The sequence below is a fragment of the Malaclemys terrapin genome, chromosome 1 (genome assembly GCF_027887155.1).
Source record: "Malaclemys terrapin pileata isolate rMalTer1 chromosome 1, rMalTer1.hap1, whole genome shotgun sequence".
Classification (NCBI taxonomy): Eukaryota; Metazoa; Chordata; order Testudines; family Emydidae; genus Malaclemys; species Malaclemys terrapin.
In genome coordinates this window covers 348,827,418-348,839,428 of record NC_071505.1, presented here as the reverse complement: position 1 = coordinate 348,839,428, position 12,011 = coordinate 348,827,418, and the positions used below count along the sequence as shown (strand labels likewise).

The 12,011-nt window shown below is 47.0% G+C and overlaps 1 protein-coding gene across 2 annotated transcripts; it reads right to left on the bottom strand.

The window, feature by feature from the left end:
• Window positions 1-4,885: 4,885 nt before the first annotated feature.
• LOC128830216 (olfactory receptor 51G2-like) lies at window positions 4,886-7,217 on the bottom strand. 2 transcript variants are annotated; one of them, XM_054016004.1, is made up of 2 exons: window positions 6,314-7,217; window positions 4,886-4,902 (listed from the first exon to the last, which is right to left on the bottom strand). In XM_054016004.1, exons 1-2 carry the CDS (start codon window positions 7,215-7,217, stop codon window positions 4,886-4,888), a joined length of 921 nt encoding a protein of 306 aa, XP_053871979.1. The 2 variants fall into 2 exon arrangements, with proteins under 2 accessions (XP_053871979.1, XP_053871978.1); XM_054016003.1 differs by lacking the exon at window positions 4,886-4,902 and having other exon boundaries at window positions 6,282-7,217.
• Between the last annotated feature and the right edge of the window lie 4,794 nt (window positions 7,218-12,011).

Here is a 12,011-nt window from a genome sequence, read left to right as displayed (position 1 = left end):
ACTCCAGATGTGGCCCCACCAGTGCTGAATAGAGGGGAATAATTACTTCCCTCAATCTTCTGGCAATGCTCAAATTAATGCAGCCCAATATGCCGTTAGCCTTCTTGGCAACAAGGGCACATTGCTGACTCATATCCAGCTTCTCATCCACTGTAATTCCCAGGTCCTTTTCTGCAGAACTGCTGTTTAGCCAATCAGTCCCCAGCCTGTAGCAGTGCATGGGATTCTTCCATCCTATAGGCTTCATCACTAAGGGGTTTGGGGAAAAGTTCAAGTTCTCCACCCAGTGCCCCCAAACCATCCTAGTGAGGGACACCAAGATGAAATCTCTGTAATGCATATAGCTATGGCTCCAAATATTGTAGCACCCGAGCGCCTCCTAATCTCTAAAATATTTATCAGAACAATACCCCACGCAGTAGGGCCATGCAATTAACACCACTGTGCAGAGTCAAACGTTCCTAGATCTGAAGGTCAGAAGGCACCACTGTGATTACCTAGCCTGACCCCTGCATAGCACAAGCAAGAGGCCTGCCCTAAAATAAGTCCCAGGGCAGAGCTGTTATAACAACATCCTGCCTTGATTTAACAATTGTCATTGCTGGAGAATCTACCACAGTCCTTGGTAAATTGTTCCAATGGTTTATTACCCTCATTGTTAAAAGAATTACGCTTTAGTTCAAGTCTGAATGTGTCTAGCTTCAGTTTTCAATCATTGGATCACTTTATAACTTTCTCTGATAGATCGAAGAGCCCTTTGTTAAACGTTGTTGCCCATGAAGGTATTTACAGACTGTGATCAAGTCACCCCCTAATCTTCTCTTTGTTTAGCTAAATCGATTAAGCTCCTTGAGTCTATAACTACAAGGCACATTTTCTAATCATTAAATATTCTCAAGGTTCTTCTCTGAACCTCCTCCAATTTATCAACTTCCTACATGAACTGTGGACACCAGAATTGGACCAATATTCCACCAGTGGTGACACCAATGACAAATACAGAGGTATAAAAAACTCTCTGTTGCTAATCGAGATTGCTCTGGTTGTACATACCAGATTGCAGTAGCTTTTTCAGCCGTACTGTTGCCCTGGGAGCTCAAGTCCAGCTGATTATCCATTATGATCCCCCAGGTCTTTTTTAGAGTCACTGCTTCGCAGGATTGGGTCCCCCATCTGATATGGATGGCCAGCATCCCTTGTTTCTAGATGTACACCTTTACATTGAGCCATATTAAAACGCATGTTGCTGAGGCACAGAGGGCATAAGTGAGTTGCCCAAGGTCACAGAAGAAGTCTGTGGAAGAGCCTGGAACTGAAGCCAGTTCCTCTGAGTCCCAGGCCAGCACTTTAACCCCTGAACCATCCTTCCTCTCTGGGGCTAGTGGCTGGGGAGGGGGCAGCTGGTGGCTCGGCATGCTGAGATTACCAGAAACTCAGGGAATTAAACTCCTGTGACATCACTAAACAGGAACCGAAGAGCCATTATTTTTCCAGATGATAACACTGAGTTATGGGTTTCTTCTTAATCTACTGAGTGACAATTCCATTTGCCAAGGCACAGAGAGGGGCATAGTGGACTAGGAACTCTACATGAGCACCCAGTGTGACGCAAAATGGGCAAATGGGTGATCCATATGGACATAAGATTTAAAGGGAACTCCTGGGTCAATGAGACCATTTCCCTATTATGGCAGGCGACCCTGGAATACTATCCAGTGCATGAAACCGTGAAACTTCAATTTAAACCGGCTGGCTTGTTTCCCCTCCCAGCTCCTGTTGGGAGGCTGTTTCTGAATCTCCCTCCTCGGATGGTCAGAAACCTCCTTCTCCTTCCCAGCCTCAGTTTGCTCCTCATGACTTTGTCCCCATTTGTTCCTGTGCCAACACTGTCCTTTAGCTTCAGGAGCTCATCTCCCTTCCTGGTGTTTACACACCACCCCCACCAATGTATTTATAGTGAAATCCAATTCACGCTCAGCCTGCATTGTGTTAGGCTAAACCAGCCAAGCTCTTTCATTCTCCTCCAAAGTCAGTCTCTCCATTGCCCTCACAATCTCAGGAGCCTTTCTCCACAGCTGCTCCAGCCTGAATTCATCGTTCTTGAATATGAGTGACCAGAATTGAACAGTTTTTCAGGAAATGTTTCACCAGTGCTTGATATAAGGATATTAAAACTTCCCTGTCTCACTGCCACATTCTAGGGTCTCATCTGCCTTGATCACAACTGCATCACATTGGTGGCTCACAGTCATCCTGAGACTGACTAATATATCCAGGTTTTTCTCCTCCTCCGTTGTTTCCAACGTACCCTCGGCTGTATAAACAGGGACACAGTGAGTAGACGTAGGGAAGACTGAGAGGTGATTTGACGACAGTGTACAAGCACTTTCAGAGGGATGAAATACCAGCTACTAATGGGCTCCTTAATCTAGCAGGGTAATTTATTACAAGAAGCAGTGGCTGGAAACTGAAGCCAGACAAATTAAATTGGGAAATGAGGCACACATTTTTAACAGCAAGGGTGACTAACCAGTCAAGCAAACTGCCAAGGGAGGTGCTGGATTCTCCTGCTATCTCTAAACCAAGACTTGGTGTCTTCCTGGAAGATCCGCTTTAGAGGAATGCATGTCATGCATTAATAGAACACAAGTTATTGGGTTCAAGATGGGGATAAATGGGTGAAATTCTGCAGTTTGTGCCATACAGGAGTTCAGAATTGATCAGTTGTTCTCTAACTTATTTGATCATACTTGCTTCTTTGTGTCTATAAGAGTTTATGCCTTCCCCCAGGCACACAAATATATATACTGATTTATGTGGTGGCATGGCTTCGATTTAATTAGTTTCAGCTTTGTTGTTTTTCACTTGCAGATGTTTTTTTAGTTACACAAATGAGCCAATTATCCCGTGAAATAAGAGCAAAAGCAAAATTGTGATTTTGGTCCCTGCTTACAATGAAATTGGCACGCCGTGCCATAGCAAACAGAGCCAGGTTGAGATGTCTAGGACTTTGTATAATGCTATGCAAGCTTAACAGTAATCCACCAAAATGAAAAGTGCCACCTAGAGACAAACACACAGTGCCGACTGGGGACTGGATGTGTCTGCAGGGATGAGCTTGGCTAGTTATTCACTGATGTGAGTAAAATGTGTACAGGAAGATTTTCCCCTACATTTTCTCATGGCCCCAGCCCTCCAAATACATTCCACACCCCCACCAGGGAAGCCCACCGCCTAGTTTGAGAGCGTGTGGACTAGATGATATAAAGGCTTATTCTGACCTTAAATTCTCTGACTCTATGAATCATTGTCTTGAGCACATCATTATCTTGGATGCAGCTTGAACAAGTTGCTCCTCTGAATGCTGACAGGAATTCAACAAGGATAGACACTGGCCAAGAAGAATTGGGATTGTCACAGTAAAACTGGGATATATGGTTTCTTTATCGTCTAAACCAGGTCCTTTCTGTCCTGGGGAGAATCTTACAATTGTCCCAGTCTTCGAGCTGGGAACAACATCCCATCTATGACAAAAGCTTATCACCAAGCAGCAGTGACTGGACACCTCAGTCTCTGCCCTTCGGGAGCTTGTGACCAGAGCTACACAGACACCCCCAGCCTCCTTAAAACAATGAGGTTTATTAGCAAACAGCACAAAGCATTAGAGAAAATGGTTTTATAATAACAGGCAGCTTCCACTCATGTACATTCATACATCTCATGTATCACTTAAGCTAAGTTAGACAGGCTTCACACTGGAGATAGAGGAACAGAACTGGCCCAACTTTCAGTAAGCCAAGGAACTCTCGGGACCCAGCCTAGTTTCCCTCTGTCTCTGAGAGCATTTTCCCATCTGTTTGCCCCTTTCTTGTGGAAGCAGCCTTTGCTGAAACCTGTGTGAGCCTGGGCCCAGTCACCATAGTGATCAGCCATGTCCGTGTTACAGGGTCAAGGTGTGAAGCTGATCTTTGCCCTTAGACCTTTCTCCCACCCAGACCATCTAAGATGATGCCTCCATGGCCATTGCTCCATTATTTGGCAGTTCGACCCATTCAGCCTCAATGGCTGGCAAACATTAGTCCAGTGACTGTGCTGAAACTCCCTGTGACCCTGTGACACTCCAACACTCTCCTCAGAAATCTACTACTTTCCCCGTACTTTAACCCCCGAGCTCCCCCACATGTGCCACAGACACCACGGTGCTGGAGTCACGGGGCTTCCCAGAATCCAGCTGTCACAGGGGGCTGTGGTAAGAGGCCTTTATAGACAAATGTTAGGAGCATTGCTCTGTGGGACCCTGATATAGACCTGATGTTAGGGTATCAGAACATCTTTGAATGTATTTATCCTCCTGCCACCACAGTGAGGGATGGCAAGGCTATTATTGACCTGTGCAGAGGCCCAGAGACAGCCAATGGCCCACAGTCACACAGGGCAAGGGAATCAAACCCAGCTTTATTGAGTCGCAGAGCAGTACCCAGACCACAGGACCAGCCTTCCAGCCATCTGAGCTGTAACAGTCCCGGCTAGATTCTCTGCTGTACCAGAGGAGCTCCCCCATGTGCTGCAGAGAGCAGGGATGGCAAGGAGCCAGTTACAGAGGTTTGATTCCCTGGCCTGATTTGATTCTCCCCTTCCCTCAGCAGAGTTTAGGGCAGCCTGGGAGCTGGGCTGACCTCCGCCCATCGGTAATGGCTCCCAAGAGCATGGCACACTCTGGCCAAGTTCCTGCAGACTGGGGCCATCCCATAGTGCCCCCTACTTGCCTGAGCTAGAAATTCAGGCACCCTGCCTTTCCCTCAAAGGTCCTTGCAATGACTTACTCTCATCCCGGGATACTTAAAACAAGAACCCCCTTTGTAGGGTCACATTTATTGAGTCTTCTCTAAAGCACGGGCTCTCCTACCTTCCAGCCCCATCTTCCTCCTTTACTCATGAGCTCCTGACCCCAGCAACCTCCTTGCAGGAGTCTGCATTGTTTTAGGCTTGCTGTATTCCCTGCTTCTCCTTTTCCCCAAGACCCCGCCCTCTGCCCAAACTTTTCCCCTGAGACCCCACCCTCTGCTTTTCCTCTTCCCCTTCCCCTGTAGAGCCACCCCCCTGATCAGACCTGAGCTTGATTTGGGTAAGAGCTGCCCAGGGAACCACTGAGGAGAGTCCCAGGCTAACCAGCATCCCTGGTTTGAACATCCTTGGGGTGGGGAGACAAGGTGGGGGCTTCTCTCAGGCAGCTTTTATCATGGCCCGGCTCTGGCTTATAGCCTGGACAGGGGATGGAGCCCTGGGTAATGAGGAGGAGCAGGGGATGGGATCTCAAGGAGGATGACAAGTGGCTGGGGCGAGGTCACAGAGGGGACAGGGCTCTTGCATGTGTCCCGCTTTTGCCTTTTGAGAGGTGGTCACCCTATGGTAAATGTGCTGGACTGGGACAGGAGCTAACCACATCTTTGTTGGGGAGTTGAAGTCCATTTCCACCCCTTTGTATTGCTGGGGCAGCACAATCTGAGGGGAGCTGGGTCTGAGTCTCTTGCTAGGTCTCCTGTGTGTCAGACCCTCACCCACACATGCAGCTCTGCCCTGCCTCGGTGGGGAGTGGCTCAGCAGGTGTGTGGTGTGCAGAGCCATCAATGGGGGAGCTGCAGGGGGTTCTGTGAATGGCTTTTCTTGGGGCTCTGACGTTAGTCATGTCTCTGACACGACTCAGTCACAACCACTTGGCTCAGGGTGTAGGGGAAGGGTGGTATCTGTGGCCCTTGAATAGCCCCTGTCCACAGCTGGTGCAGCCCCCATGGATCATGCAGCACCCGGAGTGCTCAGGAAGGGCCAGGACTGCGACTCCACAACAGTCTTCCCGCTTTTTTCATGGCCCCTTGTTTTTTAACCAGAGACAGAACAGCTACAGACCAGGTGTAATGGGAAACAACGTCCACATCCCTTCTCTTTATTGACTGTATCAGCAAGAATAGTGAGGTTGGAGCAGCCATCGATACTGCTCTTTACTAGCCAACATCTCATCTGTCCCCGGCTCTCCTCAACCACATTCAATTTTTAAATGCTGCTTCCTGTTTGGTTTCTTTCCATCAGTGCACTGCCCTCCCTCAACAGTGTTTGGGGACAAGCCACCACACATTGCTCAAGGACTTAGACCCCACCTGAACCACTACAGAGTGGAGATCAGTAGCTCATGTCGCCTCAGATGTAAGTGTCCAGGAAGGAATAGGTGACCCGTGTTTCTCATGGTCAATATCAGCAGCGCAGGATCCAGGTGATGAACTGCCCCTTTATTTGCTGAACACCCTGATTATTCTCGCACGAAGGTGTTTGCTTTTCACGCTGTACACAATTGGGTTCATCAGGGGTGGGACCAGCAAGTAGACATAGCCCAGGAGAATCTGAAGCAAGTGAGAAGAGCTATTCCCGAATCTGTGTATCACAGACAAGCCAATTTCTGGTGTGAAGAAGAGCAGGACGGCACAGAGGTGGGAGACGCAGGTGTTCAGGGCCCTGAGGCACTCCATGGGGGACGCGACGTTCAGCACTGTTTTGATGATCATCACATAAGAGAGAAAGATGAGCAATGAATCCAACCCAACTGTTAAGAGTTTAACAGACAAGCCATAGATGCTATTGACTGTGATGTCTGAACAAGCCATCTTCATGACCTCCTGATGCAGACAGTAGGAATGGGAGAGGACATTGGCTCGACAGTATTGGAACCGTTTTAGGAGAAATGGGACTGGGAATACTAGGACCACCCCTCTGAGCGCAAACACCAGTCCCATTTTGGCTATTCTTGGCAGAGTTAATATGGAAGCATATCTCAGCGGGTTACAGATTGCAACAAAACGGTCAAAGGCCATCAGCAACAGCATGGAGGATTCAGTTAATGAAAGCGAGTGGATGAAGAAGACCTGGGCAAAACAGGCATCGAGGCTGATCTCCCTATAGTTAAACAAGTATATGCCCAGTATCGTTGGCATGGTGGCTATGGATAAGCCAAGGTCTGTAACGGCCAACATGGAAAGGAAAATATACATAGGCTCATGGAGGCTTGGATCTGTTTTTATAATGAACAGAATGACTGAATTTCCTACTATGGATATAACATACATTAAGCAGAAGGGGATAGCGATCCAGAGATGGGCGTCTTCCTGCCCAGGTGTCCCGGTGAGAAGGAACACTGCAGAGTTGAATTTGGTGTCATTGACAGATGACATAATGTACTAGGCTCGTCCGAGGAGTTTTGAGCTTTCCTTCCTGAAAAGAAAAAGAATAGGAGACTAGATGATATTTAACTAGACATCTTTCTGATCTTAGTGGAAGTCTAGAGAATCCCAGGAGCTGAAGGAAGATAAGCAAAAATATTGTCTTGGATTTTCACCACCAATAGGAAGATAGGCATTGCCAGACTGGATCAGACCTGTAGTCCATACAGCTCAGTATCCAGTGGCTAGTTCCAGATGCTAGAGAGGACTGTCCAAGAAACTCTGTAATAGGCAGGAAATGTTTCTGTCTGACACCCATTAGTTCGAGACATATTTAGTGGTATAATCAGGAAGGTTTACAGCCCTTAGAAGACTCTTTTAAAAACCCTCATTATTGTAATTTAATTTTCTGCTTAGCCATATGAACATCCCATCCCTCTTTGAATCTTGCTAAGTTTTTGGCACCATTGATATCTTGTGGCTGTGAGTTCCATAACCTACTTGAGCACTGTGTGATTTTACAAGTGTGACTTTACCGCACACAAAACAGTGTCTTGCCCTTCATGTCTGAGTGTGCCCCAATGTATCATGACATGTGTAAACACATTGCAAATGCATGGTGAAAATGGTCATTGTATTTATCTGTCCTGCATAGAAGCTATTTATAAACATGTTTCATTGCCTCATTATATACTTTTTTTTTATTGTGTCCACTCCTGAGAGTCCAAATTATCTCACTGCCTCTTTCCAGTACATTGGATAAATTCATAGGTTCAGGTTCTGAATTCAGTAACATTTACATCTACAGTGTAACTCCATATTTACATGTGCAAATTCGATCAGAACAGAGCTGTATTAACTTTCCCTTACCAAACGATCCCGGTGATACACTGTGACCCCCAACAATTCCTCCAAGAGAAGCTGAAGTGCTTTTCCTGGTCAGCATTTACAAAATCTAGAGAGTTCGATCATCCTGCAGGCTATTCTACCTCCTCACAGGACCTGCATCCTTTCCCTGTGCAAGTGTCTGTATATTCCTGGTAAGTAACAAGCCTGTATCCGGAGTGATAACAGACATTGGGGTCAGTGTAGATAATTCTGAGTCCCTGAGCTCTCACTCTCTATTATATAAACAACAAGGAGTCTGAGGGCACCTTAAAGACTAAGGTTTGTCCACACTAACCCCCCATCTCGAACTAAGGTACGCAAATTCAGCTACGTTAATAACGTAGCTGAATTCGAAGTACCTTAGTTCGAACTTACCGCGGGTCCAGATGCAGCAGGCAGGCTCCCCCGTCGATGCTGTGTACTTCTCTCGCCGAGCTGGAGTACCGGCGTTGACGGCGAGCACTTCTGGGATCGATACGGGATCGATTTATCGCGTCTAGACAAGATGCAATAAATCAATCCCAGAAGATCGATTGCTTACCGCCGGACCCGGAGGTAAGTGTAGATGCATCCGAAGAAGTGAGGTTTTTACCCATGAAAGCTTATGCCCAAATAAATCTGTTAGTCTTTAAGGTGCCACCAGACTCCTTGTTGTTTTTGTAGATACAGACTAACACGGCTACCTCCTGATACTCTCTATTACATAGTAACCTCAGCACCTGTTATTCAGATCTGATGAGGGTTTGCAGGAACTGGATTTCAAAGTCAACTGCATGAGAATTCATTGAAATGCAACTTCATTTCACACATGAAAGTAGTCTATTCCTCTTTCTCACCATGACTGTCTATGTTCTGTATTCACAAAATCCATACCACCTGGGAACGGCATTGGGACAGACAGGGAGCTGAGCTGCCATAATGAATGGGTATGTTAAACGCAGTTCTGGGGATCTTTTCTGTAGAGCTATATTGGGTTAACAATATAATTGGGTTGTATCAGAGGGGAGGGATAGCTCAGTGGTTTGAGCATTGGTCTGTTAAACCCAGGGTTGTGAGTTCAGTCCTTGAGGGGGCCACTTAGGGATCTGGGACAAAATCAGTACTTGGTCCTGCTAGTGAAGGCAGGGGGCTGGACTCAATGACCTTTCAAGGTCCCTTCCAGTCCTAGGAGATGGGATATCTCCATTAATTTAATTAAAAAAATTGGGATGTTTATGCCATGGCTATAATAGGTTAAACCAGTACCACTTCTCTTAATTTAATAAGAGGCGGCTGGAAAATGAAGTGGTAGGGAAGTAACAGCTCAAGAAAAGCCATCTCTCCGTTAGCACTTTAGGGAAGCTGAGACATCACCGGAGCTGCAAGCTGGTAAGAGCCTATTTCCAGGCTCCAGCCACGTTACACAGCTTCTTTTGCCAGGACTGGGAGTTTGTCCAGAGGTGGGGTAGCTATTACTGAGAAGCTCTTCAGACTGACACTCACAGACACCGCTTGGGAAATCCTTGACCTGCTTGGATCCCCATCAGAGTTTCAAGGCTTGGGGTCAGAGACATGTACAGACAGTTCTTTGAAAACCCTCCTATTCTACCATGTTACACTTTCTTCCTGCTCTTCAGATTAAACAGTATTTTGGTTCAAGAGGACTGGCTGGTCACTCGTCTCACCACTCCTAGAGGGAAGAACCACAGGTGCCAAACCCACTGGGACCTGCTCAGTAAGCATAGTCGACCTGCAGTGTGCGGTAGCCCAGGGCCCAGTCTGAGGGCGGGAGGTCCGCAGGATTTGGAAACCAGGGAGGGGGCAGAGATGGCAGTAGCCCTGTAACTTTACAGGGCAGAGATTCTAGAGCCCTCAGCCAGTCAGGAAACAGAAATATGCCCTATTCCTGCATCCACAATCAAGTCAGAGAATAAAATAATTGAAATTACATTTGCTAATTAAATTTCCAGAGGCAAATAAACCTGAGGTGATTTGGGAACTAGTCACTGATAGTCCGTGGTGTCTCCTTTCTCTCAGCCCCTGGTAGAATTGGACCGAGAGCACAGGGTACTGGAAGAAAAGGGACCGCTTGAGACATCCTGACTTGGTAAATCAGGGTTTTAACATGTTGAGGTTGAATAATCCACCATGCAGTTTGGGCAGATGTTGGGGAGTGGTTCCCAATCTCTCTAGCTCTCCCTGCCCTCCAGCCCCTGTCACTGAGTCACCCTGAGAGCCCAGCTGTGTTCTGTGCAGCACCAGAGGACATCTGCAAATGGAATCAGCCTGCAGTGTTTCCCCTTCACTTCGCATTGTAAAGATAGTGAAACCTGCCAATATACCCAATTCCTGATGGACGGTGAGCCGCTGACATGAGAGGTCTTCACCCTAAACAACAAGGGGTCATCGGCAAGGTTGCACAGGCAGCAGGCAGTGTCTGTTCAGATAGGGGAGGGAACTGTGTTTATGAAGCATGCCTGCACATTCCCTTGGGGGCCACTTGGCCATCAGGGAACCTCAGCTGCTTGGCTTAGTGTGCACCAGCTTTAACCCCCATCACAGCCAATGAGATGACAGGTGATGCTACCTAATTGGTCGGCAGCACCAGCCCTGCTGCAGGCTCTATTCCTGGAATCTGGGCTTGTCACCACTGTTCATATGGTTCCGATTAGTCACAGGGCTACCTTGGGGCGGCTGAGTTGTAACAATGATGCTGTCAAAGCTGTGATCTTGCTGAAATAAAATATAGTAATAAGAATAAGAATAAGAATGGAAAGGATATTCCATAAGACTTCCTACGGATTTCCCTAAGATTGTTCCAAGAGGGCAGGTCCTTTCCTTTCTCCCTGAGGAATGAAAAGGGGGACCCAGAATCCAGGGATCCCCAAAGTTAGGCACAGATCTGAGTGATCCACTCTGAGCTAGGCCCACCCACCCACAATTTCTCTGCCTCTACATCTTCTCTAGGTCCCTCTCCAGCTCCCTGCTAGCACAGGTTCATCAGAGATGTGCTACCAGGGCCTGTCACAGCATGTGCCAAAGAGGGGTTGTACAGAGGACTGGCTGGTCACTCGTCTCACCACTCCTAGAGGGAAGAACCAACAGCTGGTGGCTGCTGAGTGATTAGAACAGCTGATGGACACAATACCCCAACTGCAGCCTGTCCCTATATCTACTCTAGCAACAACATCATAGGACCCAACCACATCAGCCACACTATCAAGGGCTCATTCACCTGCACATCTACTAATGTGATATATGCCATCATGTGCCAGCAATGCCCCTCTGCCATGTACATTGGCCAAACCGGACAGTCTCTACATAAAAGAATAAATGGACACAAATCAGACATCAGGAATAGTAAAATACAAAAACCAGTAGGAGAACACTTGAGTCTCCCTGGACACTCAGTAACAGATTTAAAAGTAGCCATCCTGCAACAAAAAGGCTTCAAAAAAAGAGAAACTGCAGAGCTGCAATTCATTTGCAAACTTAACACCATCGATTTGGGCTTGAATAGGGACTGGGTGTGGCTGGCTCACTAAAAAAGCAATTTTCCCTCTCTTGGTATTGACACCTCCTCATCAGCTATTGGGAGTGGCCCACATCCACCCTGACTGAATTGGCCTTGTCAGCACTGGTTCTCCACTTGTAATAAGGGAAAGGAGATTCTTTTCATGTGCGGGTATATTTTTGCCTGTATCTGTAATTTTCACTCCACACATCTGATGAAGGGGGCTCTTTTCCCATGAAAGCTTATGTCCAAATAAATCTGTTAGTCTTTAAGGTGACACTGGACTCTTCGTTGTTTTTGTGGACACAGACTTACATGGCTACCTCTCTGACACATGGAATATATGGCAGAATGTGGGTAAAACAGAATAGGAGACATACAATTCTCCTCCAAGGAGTTCAGTCACAAATTTAATTAATAGCTTT